The 14,958-nt window shown below is 37.7% G+C and overlaps 1 protein-coding gene across 3 annotated transcripts in view; it reads right to left on the bottom strand.

Moving 5' to 3' along the window:
• Window positions 1-14,958, bottom strand: part of LOC120302593 — a 101,823-nt gene that overhangs the window by 11,883 nt on the left and 74,982 nt on the right. For all 3 annotated transcript variants that reach the window (XM_039331238.1, XM_039331237.1, XM_039331239.1), the window contains 6 exons: window positions 13,453-13,533; window positions 11,075-11,182; window positions 5,233-5,342; window positions 4,396-4,444; window positions 2,077-2,197; window positions 1,154-1,248 (listed from right to left, as the gene is read on the bottom strand). In XM_039331238.1, the coding sequence (XP_039187172.1) occupies window positions 1,154-1,248; window positions 2,077-2,197; window positions 4,396-4,444; window positions 5,233-5,342; window positions 11,075-11,182; window positions 13,453-13,533 (564 nt within the window). The remainder of the gene's footprint in view (window positions 1-1,153; window positions 1,249-2,076; window positions 2,198-4,395; window positions 4,445-5,232; window positions 5,343-11,074; window positions 11,183-13,452; window positions 13,534-14,958) is intronic.

Genomic DNA, 14,958 nt, shown 5'->3' with positions numbered 1-14,958 from the left:
TGATACTCACCCTGCGAAAACCGAGATTCTTTGGTTTCTTGGCTGTTCCAGGACTTCGGTGTGTTCGCAGAGAAGGGAGGCCTAAAGTAATGCAAGATCATGTGAGATCGGTGGGTGAGATCTCACGCTACTGATCTCGCATGATCTCATGGCACTTTAGGCCTCTGTTCTCTGCAACAGAGAATGGAACTGAAGCCGGGGGATGCTTCCGCATGCTTCCGGAGTCTGGATCTGAGTGCCAGAGGCTTTTTCCAGGCTGCTGCCGCCTGGATCTGAGGCCAGGGGATGCTTCTGTGTGCCTCCAGAGGCCAGATTCAGGTGGCAGCGGCCTGAAAAAGGCTGCCAACACCCGAATCGGGGCTCTGGAGAGCCATGGAAGCATCCCCTGGCCTCAGATCTGGGCAGCAGTGGCCTGGAAAAGGTCTCCAGTGTCTGGATACAGCCTCTGGAGGCACGTGGAAGTGTCCCTCAGCCTCAGATCCAGGTGGCAGCAACAACCACGGCAGAGAGGAAGCAGATATTTTCAAGGTGAGTCTGGCGCGGCAGGAAGGGAGGGTGAAGCATGAGATATCTTAGTGGTTCGGGGAGGCCTTGGGGGCCTGTTCCATCAGTAGGCCCCCCATGGCCTTCCTCACCCTGAGATACGTCATGTGCACTTAACGAGCTGCTTGCATCCTAATGAGCAGGGAATGATCTGGTCGATGTACGAGATTCACTCCCACGAATTTTGAGTTACGAATGGAATGGGCAGGCTCCATTCCATTTGTAACTTGAGGACTACCTGTATTTGCCACAAGGCAAAGGGGCTAGGAGATCCTTGTCTGTCTCATGCACAGAATTAATGGGAGGACCCCTGAGCACACAGTTGATGGCAAGTGTAACTACCGAGTAGTATACCAAGATAGGAAAGTGAGCAAGAGGTTCCTGGGAGAAGTGATATGATTTTCATGCTACAGATTTATTCCTGCTCCTACAGATATATTTTCTAATAATATATTTAGAGATGACACCTTTTCTGGTATTTGATGCAATGAACACTCTAGAAAAGAAGTAATACATGGCAAACAAACAAAAAATATTTCAAAAATGTCTTGAGCAGAAACCAACACATCCTGACATTGCTGCTGTTCCCTTGACAAAAGAAAATCATTACCAAGTGTTTCTTCAACTTTGGGAAAAGCTTGTTTAGGATTGCTTCGTGGTGAGCTTGGAATCTTTGCAACTTTGGAAATCCAGGAATGAAAAAGCCTTTGGCAAAAAAGAAACAAAAGTACTAACAATGAATTAAAAAAATACAGCAGAGCATCTTATGTCATTGCATAATAAGGACTTGAATTTCCTAAGACTTCCAAGGAGCTCTAATGTGTTTCTGAAAATGCATTTTTATATTTCCTACCTATTCATTTCAGAGTTTTGCATTTGGACAAGATCAGGAATTTATGTGTACACAGATCTGTGTATACAGTTGTCCTCTATATATAAACAGTCAAAGCAATCTTATCTATCTTGATTGTATGGAAAGCTGTAAGGATCTTACCTAATGCATAATAAATAGCTTTTCACTCCATTGGGCAAACTTAGGAATCACTCTCAAAGTTTGCCGGATGTGTAGAGAAAAAAGTGTTTTGTGTACATCAGAATCCCTATCCCAATTCTGGTGGCTCATATTTTAAACACAGCCTCCCCACTAGAACTACAACATTATGAAGTTGCAAAACAGCATAAAAGTTCAAAGGTTAATTGACTCCAAGAAGAGCTTACTTGTACATCATGCTTAAATTCAGCAGTAATAAATGCAGGATGAAGAATAAGAAGACTACGAGAAGCACATAAAAAAGGAAGAATCTAGACCAGGGGTAGTCAACCTTGGCTCTTTTATGACTCGTGGACTTCAATTCCCAGAATTCCTGAGCCAGCTGGCTCAGGAATTCTGGGAGTTGAAGTCCATGAGTCATAAAAGAGCTAAGGTTGACTACCCCTGATCTAGACTTTCAGCCAGACTGAACCCAAATACAGAATCATCATACAATAAAGAAACAAGTGAATAAATGAAGGAGTTTGCCACTAAAACCTTACCATGCATTGCATGCCGCTGGTTGGTAAGCAGTTGCGCCAAGGCCCAAAAGGCATCCTCTTCATTCAAATACATCAGCAAGATAGCTGCAATCTGACTCATGCCCTGGCAGTAACTCACTTCCTGGATGATTACACAAGATGAGCAATTTACAGGGTAGAGGGTATTGCACATACAAGCATAAAATGAAACTTTTCCCCTAAATTCACAACATAACCCTAGCATTTTACTTCATTTTTTTCAGATAAAAGCATGATTTGTTATTCAACAGAAAATTTAATTTTGATGGCAAAGTTCACTAATAGACAGTGGGCACTGCCTGGGAGAGGATACAGGAAAAAGAGCTTTACAAAATAGGGCTGGATGACTTCTCTGCAGTCTTGGTTCAACTCCATCAATGGTGTGATGATGCACTTACACATTCTTGTAAGATGTGTGTGCATCAGTACCAGAGTTGCTAGGAAGATTCCATTTCAACCATTCAGTGCAATGGGTAAGGCAGAAATTTCTCCACTTCCACTTTTGAGTTAGAGCTCTTCAACCAAGAAGTACCGTATTTTCCGGCTTATAAGACGACTTTCTAAACCATGAAAATCTTCTCCAAAGTCGGGGGTTGTCTTATACGCCGAGTCGTCTTATACACTGGAAAACACCGTATTTTCCGGCGTATAAGATGACTTTCTAACCATGCAAATCTTCTCCAAAGTCGGGGGTTGTCTTATACGCCGAGTCGTCTTATACGCCGGAAAATACGGTATTTCCTGCCTCACCTTCTGTCCAGCAGCTTGTCAATGTTCAAGCAGCTCCTCTTTGTCTTTCTCTTTAATAACAATTAAGAGGTCCCTCAAATTCTCTGGGAGGTTCAAAAGAATTCCGAATAATATTATCACATTATTTTTAATCCAAAGCCCTTTTTAAAAGTGTAGTTAGAACCAAATATATACAGTAAAAGAGTGGCCAAAGGAAACACTGTTCCTCCAGTCTCATCCTGGGGGGACTGCATAGTGTCAGAAGGAAGAGGCCAAATGTTGTCTTTCCTAAAATCTGAATCTACTGATGTTATATGGGAAGAACCATTTCAGCCTTTGCTTAGAAGGGTTAAAGAGTAGCTGGCTCGTGTCTTCCCTCATCTTCGCTACTGTCAAGATAACAAACCGGTGAATCCTTGGAGGCCCTGATTTAAAACACTCCTTTTGGGAAGACAAACATGTTCAAAGGCCTGGAGAGCTTTTGTAACCCTTGGAAGTAGGCGTCTTCTCCCTTTTTCATTGGATGAAAAGTAGGAAAACTTTGGGGAGAGACTTCTTCAAAATGTTGGGAAAAGGTTGCAGGAAAGCATCAGGATGTATTCACTTTTCAGCAAGGGAGTAGAGCCAGTTGGGATTCAGGGGATCTGGGAGGCTAAGTGTGAAAGTATTCATTCTTGATGTAGAAATTCAACTTGAAATATTTTGTAAACATTTTGACAGCTACGTGAGGAAAACAATGCTATATTTAGATCCTAGAGGAGTCTGTGATACAAAATTAGCCCTAAGACATAAAAAGAACTGTTGTCACTTCTCACATTTTCATGAACTGAAATTATGTAACATGACATTGCAGTGCAACATAAAATAAGAAAAAAGCTCAAAAAAACCCACCCCACTTTAAATTCTTGTAAAGGGAGAAACACCATCTAGGTAAAAGCATAAAAAATGTGTTTCCTGATTCTTGGCTCACCTGAATTAATAGAATTAATTAATTAATTCCATTAATTAAATAAATTAATTAAATTAATTTATTAAATTAATTCCTGCATGTAATTTTAGGACATTGTAATTTCTGTACCCTTTGATTGGAAATAAGTCAAGGGACCAAAACAAATTGGTGTCCTGCACCATGAGGTTATCACTGAACGAAGTTAAGAAAGATCACTTAAAGCAATTAACCATCTGAGTAAAGTCACAACTCTTTGCATAAATAAATAAATAGAGGTTGTGCAAATGATTGCATTTTGTACAGATCTTTTCTTCAGGAAGGACCCTGAACTGAAAGTGATTCCTTTTCTTATTTTTTTAGCCCAAGCACCATGGATTTACACAGCCATTGGAACAAGGATGGGAATATAACATTTAAACAAAAAATCCTTCATAAAAGTGTATACTGGTTTTAGATAAATTCTTTTTTATATATATTTAATATACTTAATGCCATTCTGAAAGTCTGCTTTGCCTTCTTAATCTAATCAATATTAGATTACAATACAGACAATACAACACAGACAAAATCTGTATTGTCAAATAAAAAAACATGTCAGATTCTTTTAATATTCAATTTCTTACCGTGTTGTAAACAGAGTAGGCTGACAGGACATGGAACAAAGCTTGTTGTCTATATTAAAAACAAACAAACAACCAAGTATAATAAGATGGTGTCTCAACATTAGATTTTCAGTACCTTTATAAACCAGCCAAGATGTTCTCTACTAAAAGTGTTTCAGAAATACCTTGCGATTATAGAGCAAATAAGTACAATCAGGAGCAATGTTTCCTGCTCAACTGATAGTCACATTCATCAGACACAGCTCCGGTGCTCTTAAGAGCCTGTCAACAAAGAGAAGGACTTCTGTGTTATTGTAAGTTAACTCCAAACACCATAAAGAGGATGATGTGATTTGCTAGTTTCTGCCTTCCATCCTCTGATGAAATTAGGAAATTAATATGCCAAACTGACCGAGACAATTCTCTGTTCCACAGATAAAAATTTCACCAGCCACAAAAGGTTAAATGAGCTAAACCAACATTTTATTTTCTACATTTGTTTCCTTAAGCTCTTTTCCTAAAATTGTAATCGTGCACTTAATTTTTTCATTGCCACTACTATACAATAACACTATCAGCTCTGTTGCAATCTGGTCATTATATTTTAATTCAGCCTTTCCTTATATAGTTTACTTCCAGTGTAATGAACTAAAAAAACAGCCCCACTGGTTGGGGATGAAAGGAGCTGTAGTCGTACACAACTGATGGAATCTAACTGGGAAATTCTGCTTCGTATTCTTCCCTCATATAATTCAACAAGCATTCGTAGCTGATAGGAAAAGCAAACAGAAACAATCAAAGGTAAAATAATTATTAAATGACAGATAAACAAATGAGATCCACATATAAGACACTTACTTTACACCATAACGGTCCCGAAACATGATGTGGTTTCTAAAAGTGCGATTGACATCCAGATCTATTTGTTTGATTTCTGATGAGAAGCTTCTGGCTTGTTCTTTCATTTTCTGGGCAAATCAGGATGAATTATAGTATTAGAACTTTAAAATCAAAAGTGGAAAAACATTTCTGGTCCTTGGGCTAGATTGCTTCTGGACCAACTTTCCAAAACCTATGTATTTGCCTGCATGGAAGATCTTCATTCTCCAAAACCACAGCAATCTGACGCTACAAGACTCAGCCTCCCATGGTCAGATTGTGTGGTCACAAAAAGACCTCTCTCTTTTTGGTAATTAGAGAGACAGAGAGAGACCTGACCTTGGAGAAAGACTTCTGTCTCCAGAGTTCTGAACTAGAGGGGAAGAGGTCAGGAATTGGTATTAAACCCAGCACTTCATGTCTTCATGTGGTTTTCGACATTATTATTATTATTAGTCATTGGGTTATTTTTCTAATGATTGTTAATGGTTACGTATGTCGCACTGTATGCCAAGTGTGTGGCTATATAAAAGGAAGGAAAGAAGGAAGGAAGGAAGGAAGGAAGGAAGGAAGGAAGGAAGGAAGGAAGGAAGGAAGGAAGGAAGGAAGGAAGGAAGGAAGGAAGGTTCTTTACTGTTCAATTGTCAAAAGCTATAGATAAAATAAGTTTTAGATGCAATCAAGTCAATTTTACAATCCAGCAAGAAAATTCGCCGGCATGACCTTTTTTTGTTTGTAAGTTGGTTAACCAAATTCTGATTTATAGATAGATAATTGGATCGAGAGTTCTTTTGCCCTAGATGGCAGGCATGATTTAAATACATTTACACACATGCAAAACACACAGATGATTAATATATACATATACAAAGTAATATGCACATAAGGCTGGCTCAGGAATTCTGGGAGTTGAAGTCCACGAGTCATAAAAGAGCCAAGGTTGCCTACCCCTGCTCTAGGCTCATGGGATCACCATTTGTAACCTCCCCAGCCAGCTTCTGTCAAGCAAAGTCCATTGGGGAAGCCAGATTCGCTTAACAACTGTACAATTCACTTAACAGCTGCAATGATTCACTTAACAACTGTGGCAAGGGTGGTAAAATGGAATGCAACTCACTTAACAACTGCCTCACTTCGCAATGGGAAATTTTGAGCTTGATTGTGGTTGTTAAGTCGAGGACCACCTATAATGAAGGAAATACTTGAGTACTGCCTTCCTTACAGGTAGGGTTGCCAAGAGAAAAGAAATGGGTAATAAAATGTAGAAAGGTTCACTGATTTCAAAGTACGTCTATGCTCCCATAAACAGATTTCTCTAACTCCAGCTTTATTCTGTATAAATATCAAGTGGCAAAAAGGATAGGAAGGATTATGAATAGCCAATTCTCAGGATTTATGCTCGTCTACGGTCTATTATACTCAAAGTCTTTTAGTTATTGCAGATTCCTCTGGAGCTTAGTTCAACGGCTTATAACTTCTATTTATTCTGATCACTTGCTATGCGACATAGCCAAATAGTAACATCCTGTAAGGAGGTTGCAATAGCCAAGATAAATAGAGAGAAACATGTTCTTAATCTATGTCACTATTTGGTTTTATCTGTCCCACTTCCTTTAACTTGTCACATCATGCTGAATAGATTTTACAATGAATCAAATCACTTATTTCATTTTAAAATGTTGGTGTGTCATCCTTCAAAACCTGGTTAGCATGAACATTAAGGGCATGAGAATTACCTTTGTTTTTAATAGCAAAATAAATATTAAAAATAGTATACGGTTGCATAATATGATGCCACTCCAATGAAGGATCGTGTTTTTTTACCACTTCAATTGGCATAGCAGTTCTGACCCAATCCAGGGAAATGTGTCCAAGCTGGACTAATATAATGACACTTACAGGAGGCTGTCTGTGATTAAGAATCTTCAGCACCCAGTTTTTTAGCCAGGCAAATCCTATTACAACATCACTTGTGTTAAAAATGCATCAATTGTGTTTCTGAATCCAATTCAAATAACTGTTTTTGACTTTTAAAGTTAAATCTTAAAGACTTTTAAAAATGTAAATGTTTAATCCTTAAACTCTAGACCAGGGGTGTCAAACTGCCAGCTCGCAGGATGGATGCATCATCTGGAAGCTGTGCCCACCCCCTTGCCGGCAATGGCAAAATCATCCCGATACAGTTTGACATGTCTGCTCTAGACCATGCCAAAATTACTGAGATTTTTTAAATGGACTAATTTACTTGGCTTTTAGTCTAAAACATTTATTATAAAACTGCCTTTGCTGATATTCCATTCCTTTGTTGTTTAAAGTTAACTGTTTATATTGAGGTGAACCTGTATGCTTTATAATTGAAAGGCATTTTGGAATGATGGCAACCTTGAAAACTGGTCATGTATATTTATTAAAGACACCAATCAATAAATAATGCAATCTCATTAAGCGTAGCTTTTAAAGTCAATTCCATTGTGAATCCTGTTATCTGTGCTGGTGTATCTACTCAGGCAGATTTGTAAGTGGCTCCTGAAGACTTGTGATAAACACAAGGTTTTAAAACTTTAGATTCTATTCCAGATTACCATAGATATGTTTAAGTCAATATTGATGACAGGTCTATTTTAATTTATTTTTTTAGTTGATTTGACTTTTCCTGAAGAAATGCTTTAATTTTTTCAAGTACAGACCTGCAAATGGTGACTTTACTTTTGAAGGAAGGGCTCTTGTTACTTTTAATTAACAAAGAAAGCAGCCATGCTCAAATATATTCCAACAGACGGGAAAGCTGAACAATTCTCTTGCAACCTTGATCTGCCTGCTTTCATAACAAAACCTTTTGGTGGTGTTGTGGGTATTTCTACCATGGCTGGGTTTTAACAGTTCCACAGGATTTGCAAAAGGACTGCTCATCAAAGTATTTGATATTCCAATCAGAAACCTAGAGTGGCAATACTAACTGATTAGGAAGTGGAGCAAAGTTTCTTTGAGGAGACAGGTGTTCAGTGATAGGTGATGGGCAATCAAAGTTCTCTGCAGAGAAATCCTGAAAGGGCAGATATTGATCTAATGCTTTAGCAAAAATGTTACTATTGTCTGACATGTGAAATTGAAATGGACAACGTTTTCCCCCCTCAATGTAAATGCTTATAAACACTGACAAGCAGAGTGAAGAGGAATGTCTCAAGGCTTCCAGACAAAGGAGGATTTTTTTTAATGGTGAGGTTATCTACTGGTCATCAAAAGTTCACCACTGTAGCAAATAGTTCATTGAGTTCATCCTTAGACAGTGCTTGACTTTCTCATTATAATATGTTATGGGGGCTCATGCAGTCAGCTGACCAAAACTATTTGTAAAGCAATAGGTATCAAATTATAAGTCTATACCCCATTTAAGCCAGAGAATTACATTTGTGAAAAGTGGCAGAACTGAAATATTTTTTAAAAAATATATTTTATTGGTTTTTAATTTTAACAAAAAGTACTTAAGACACACCGTGGTGTTTGGGTAAACAAACATTCCAAAGTAAAAAAACATAGATAAACCACTCAACTTAATACATTCACTGTCATCTCTCTATTTCCCACAGATAACATAATAAATTTAATATATTCTATTTCTAACTTAGATTTCCATTACTACTCAACCTGTTTTGAAAACTTTATCAATTTACAATTACCATAATCAAATGGTACTTCGAATATCTCTACCAGATACATTAAAGTTCTTAATCTCTCTCATCCCTCTTTTTATCATCAATCTCATTCATTTCTTCTTCCAATAATAACTAACTTAAGAAAAGAGAAAAAAAATGTTAAACCTTAATTCCTTTCAATTCATTACACAAACTTCAAATTCTATCCAGTTAATTATCATACCTTATCAGATCATATTGTTATACACAAAAATCACCTAATCAATTTAAGCACTGGCAGAACTGCAATATTAACATGCAGTTAGTCAACTACATGTTAGTCAACTGCATGTTAATATTTCAGTTCTGGCACTCTTCACAAATGTAATTCTATGGCTGAAAAGGGGTGTAGACTTATAATTTGATACCTAGTGCTTTACAAATAGTCTTGGTTACTGTTGTCAATTACCTTTAATGGCCAAAGGTTTTCCCACATGCTCTAATGGGAATCAGAACCATTCCTAGCAGGAAGCATGGCTTCTGTCCCTTTGAAATTGTGTTAAGCTGGTCAATGTAGGACGCAAATCGCCTAATCAACTAAATGTAAAGGGAGACCTCACTAGTCTAAGTACTCATTAAGTGACTTCCATCTATTTCAACAGAAGTGAAATTGACATTCCAGCCTTCTAATTCATCTCTGAAGCCTACTAAGTCATCATCTGTGAATACCAGAGAAAGGATTACCTGACAACTCAATGAATGGGAATCTACCAAGTATTGTTGATAACCAACAACACTGTGAAGCACAGGCATCAGACTGCCTGGACACACTTATCACACTGCTGGAGAATTTCTCTCCCAGAGGATTTGCTGCCTGGCCTCACTTGACCCAGCAAGAACCTGGTTGATTTGTCCTTGGACTATCTGAACTATGGCTGTGGCACATTTTCCAGCATAATATTGTTCTGCATTGCAAAACTTTTCAACATGTTAAATTACTTACCCAAACTTATCTGTATGTGGGGGATGGGAAGGTATCTGGGTTAAGAGCTTAATAGAAGAACTCATTTATCAACTAGAATGTAGCTGCAACATTTCCCTTTCCTCCCCAACCTTTGATCTAAAATCCTCTTGGATTGGAGTAGTTTTCAGAGATATAATCTCCAGCATCAGCAGCATATGGATTACTGAAATGAATGCATAAAAGTCCCTGGCTGCTTCTTTCTTTGTAGAAGTAAAACATGCTAAATCTTACTTCTGGGGTGGAAGGTGACTTGTAGGTTTGGATGGTTATAGTCCAGCGTCATCCTAGCCCAGGAATTCATCTCTGAGCACTTAACTTGGATAGTTTTGCCTATTGGGTACAGAGAGCCACTTCTGTTCTTTACAACATTTCCATACTAGAAACCTGAAATTCTGGATTCTGCAAATTCAAATGCCCCAGGTCGGGCATTTGGGAAATCTAACAGCCTTTTCATAATTTCATAATTTTATTTTTTGCTAATTGTGAACTCACTTCTAAGGCCACCACTGATTCCACAGAAAGCCTTTGGGGTAAAGTCTCTTTATCTAGTTTTAGAAAGCCCTGGTTTTGTTCATGGCTGCCCAGAGAGGTGACTGATCTCCTCTTCAAGAAACATGCTGCTTTTATGTGAACAGAATCACTATCCCATTCACGTCAGAGGCACCATTTCTTTAAGGCGCTTCCAGGTTGAAAGGATTAGCTGGTGACATCACTGTTGCCCGGGGGGGGGGGGGGAGACACCTGGCAGAGCTCCTTTTATGTCCCTGTTGAGGAGCTGGAGCAAATAATGGGAGTTCACCTGCCACACAGCAGCACTTGCATTCAGGTCTTGAACATGGGCTTGCTAACCTCCAAACTAGTGTCCTAACCACATGGGCCACTGCACTGCACTGTAAACAGGATTGGGAATGTAGAACACAATGCTCAAAAGTTAAAGGGCATTAATAAGTTTTTCCATGAGGCAGCAACATAATCACAAAAATTTTGGGGGGGATATTTATGGCTAAAAACATTTTTTTCTAATCCTGGGGTGCAGGGAAAAATAATACTGGGTTAGAGACTTGTGTTTATATTCATATTTATTGTATGTGCAGGTAACCATGAGGCTGGTTATTTATTTGGTGTAGCACTTTATAGTGCTATTATGTATTATAAGATACTTTACCTCATACTTCCCTTCATTCTCCATCTTAATCTTTTCAATATCCAGTAAGAGTGACCAGACTTGACCTCGTACTTGGAGGGGGATCCCTTTATAAACTCTGCGGAACATCTATAAATACCAAAAAAAAAAAAAGGTGTGATTATGATCCAATTATCAAGAGCTAACCAAAAACTATTTTCTTCTGAATTTCCTTTGGCAAATGCAACCCAGCATGATTATGCATAGAAAAGAAAATCTGTGTCTTAACATTTAAAGCACAGATTAATAGACATTTTCACTTCAAATATTCTGAGTAGTTTATCAGTTGACTCAAAGTTTGGGTAGAAATCCTGTCCAAAAGATGGGAGTTTCAGGCAATATGTATGCTTATTTACATTTAATTAATGTAATTTGTATATAGTAGTTTGTCACAAAAGTACATCTTGATGAGTCATTGGCAACACTAGTTGGTGTTGATACAATATGAAAGCACCTGCTGATGCATCATTGACTCCCCCAATCTCAAGACTGAACATAAATATTTATTTCATTCACTTTCAAAGAGAAATTTGTCATTTAAACCAATGGCTAAGATCCTAACTCCACTTCTTAGAATTAGTGTATAATTCAACCTTTCCTTATATGTTTTAGCCTCCAGTCCCCTAATCATCTTTGTTGCTCTTCTCTTCACTCTTTCTAGAATCTCAACATCTTTTTTACATTGTGGTGACCAAAACTGGATGCAGTATTCCAAGTGTGGCCTTACCAAGGCATTGTAAAGTGGTATTAATACTTCACGTGATCTTGATTCTATCCCTCTGTTAATGCAGCCTAGCATTGTGTTGGCTTTTTGGCAGCTGCAGCACACTGCTGGCTCATATTTAAGTGATTGTCCACTAGGACTCCAAGATCCCTCTCACAGTTACTACTATTGAGCAAGGTACCCCCTATACTATCTATACCTGTACATTTGTTTTTTCTTGCCTAAATGTAGAACCTTACTTTTTTCACCACTGAATTTCATTTTGTTAGATAGTGCCCAGTGTTCAAATCTGTCCAGATCCTCCTGTTTCCTAAGCCTGTCTTCTGGAGTGTTAGTACATTACCACTGTGTTTGTTTTCATTGCTCTATTTTTTTCTTTTTCAAAATATATTGGTCAGTATTTTATATTTTTCTTGTTTTATAATCTACAGTAATACAATTTTAAAGATCATTTTGTTTTCTGATTCAGGCATTAAAATGTCTAAAGCTCATCTGCAGATTTTGTCTGCACCTTGTCTGCAACTTCTCTGGCGCTTGAAGAAAATGCTGTAAAACAGAGGGGAGTCCAATTCCCATTAGCAAAATTACAAAATAATATATAAAATGTTATTCTAAATTGGAAAAGCTGGATTAGCTTTTGAGTTATTCACTAACATTTCAGTGCTATGGGGGGAGGGATAATGAAAATAATATAGAATTGAAAGCTAAAATTCCTTATCTTGTTTGTCCGTCTAGAAACAATGAGGAATCAAATTTTCTACAGATGTGGTTATCTGATTTTGATTCTTTCTGCACACTAGGATGTTTTCTTGGATGAGAGTACTATACAATGCATACATCTCTCTTTTTATGTGGGCTCTGTTAATTAGATCTTCGCTACATGCTTGGGAAGGTCAGATGGGAGACCAAGCACACTATGCACGCGCACGCACACGCACACGCACACACACACACACAGAGAGAGTACTATACTGCTACTCAGATACAGTAAGTGAAGTATAATGAACTTTTCCTAATGTTCCCCCTAGCCAAAAAAAGCTGGCACTTCTCTGATTATAGAGAAAGTAATCCCTCTGATATTTACTTTCATTCAATAGTAGAACAATTGCTTCTCTTGTAATGTTTGTCTTTCCCACCTCTCCACCTGTACCATCACATTTGAATGTTCAGATGATTCAGGCAAAACAGAACAAAATATCTACAACTTGGAGATAATTCTCAATGTATAATATGTTAAATTTCATATATTCCTTCCCCATCATTACCATAGGGTTGGCTTATTCTTATTTTAATCTAATTCATTTCAGTATCCTAAATTACTTGAAAGAAACATCTTAAATACAGTTCAGATTTTAATTAAAACCTCATGTTCTGATCCTTCAATATGGATTTCTTTTAGCTGAGATTTCTGTTGTGCACCTGCTTATTTCACTCATAAGATTTTGGTATAAGTTTAGTTTTAATTTTGTTTTCCCATGTATTTCTTCAAGATCTGTTCACAGAGAGTAAATGAAAGTGCTGTACCACCCTTTTCATTAGTAGTGCTAGAAGTTGTTTAACAAGAACTGTCAATATTCCTTGAAATAAAGGGACAAGCAAAAAAATGTAGTATTATTAAAATGTGTCACTGTTTTACCTTTTCACTGTTTCTGTATTTTCCCCACTTTCTTAACATCTTCAGCCATTTGTCCACTCTTTCTATCTCCTGAACTTTTTGCTATAAAAGAGTTTTAAAAATGAAGGAGAATTTAGATAGAAAGGAAAGATGGAAATATAATATCCAGGTCAATAGACTATGGAGTGATATGGTTTTTACAAGATAAATAAACAATAGTTTTATACTGGACATCTAAGGAATTATTCCGTTTCATTTATTCTCTGCTCTAAAAAAAGTAGCAATTTATTTTATATTCTTCATTGATTAATTATCTTGAGCCTTGTCCTAAATCAGTGGTTCTCAACCTTTTTAATGCCGCGACCCCCCCAACCGGTCGTAAGTCGAGGACTAAACCGGTCGTACGTCGAGGACTACCTAACTGATCGTAAGTCGAGGACTTTCCCTGTCTGGGAGTGCCGCGCATACGTGGTGCCGCCCCCTGCGCCGGCCGAGATGTAGCTGGCAAGCGGCAGAGATGGAGCAGGCCAACCACGGGCTGGGCCACCAGTTGGCCCAGCCCAAGGGAGGTAAGACACCCACCAGAAAAGGGGGAAAAATGGCGGACAGCCTTGCTTGACGACCCCCGTGAAATGGTTGATCGACCCCAAATGAGGTCCCGACCCATAGGTTGAGAACCGCTGTCCTAAATGAAAGCTGTGCACTATTGATCAACTAGAGAGTGCCAATTATTGGGCTCTGAAGAGCAAAAATGTTACCTTAACAGCTAAATGAGAGATGACAGTAATGAATGAGACATATAGACATTCACTACTATAGACAATTATTAGAACTAGTGGTATTAAATGTCCAACACTGAATGCTAAGATGAGTCTCCTTCAGTCAATCAGATTTTAAGTTTAGCAGTAATTCATGTTTCTGTAACTATATATTTCAGTTTTACTCATTAATGCTTAAATATTCTTCTAAAAACAGCTAGTTACATTTGCAAGAGTTCCCAGCTGAACCAACTAATTCCATAGATTTACAATGTTCATTTTTTGAATGCATTTAGAACAAACTGTATTTCTTTATAAAAAATATATATGCCTTTTCATTTTGTCCAAATCTTAGATTTCCAAGAATTCCAATATTCTGTTTGCTGGGAAAGATGAAAAACTTCACATTACTGAAAACAATTTTGTTGGATATCTGCTTAAGAATATTAATGATTCAACAAAGTAACTCTTTTTCACCTCTATGCAATAGAGCACAACCATATATTATAGCTCGTATTTGATCAACATGATAAATTCTACATAAATTCTACTCTGTTTCATTAGATGTCATTAATCATCTCAATGAAGTCTTGTTCTATTATTTTTTACAGATTCTGCAAACAACATTGTAGTACTCAAGAATATCTCATTGTCATTCTCCACAAATGGACCATTTTAACCAATGTTTTGCCCATGGAAAGGGGGGAATAGAGCTGATTTTATTAAAGCTAAGATCACCAACAAATACGTTAAAGACCAACAAAGTATG

Source organism: Crotalus tigris, unplaced genomic scaffold (assembly GCF_016545835.1).
Source record: "Crotalus tigris isolate CLP2741 ecotype Arizona unplaced genomic scaffold, ASM1654583v1 scf7180000024436.1354646, whole genome shotgun sequence".
Taxonomy (NCBI): domain Eukaryota; kingdom Metazoa; phylum Chordata; class Lepidosauria; order Squamata; family Viperidae; genus Crotalus; species Crotalus tigris.
The sequence above is the reverse complement of the archived record's forward strand: the minus strand, read 5'-3'. Positions and strand labels throughout refer to the sequence as shown.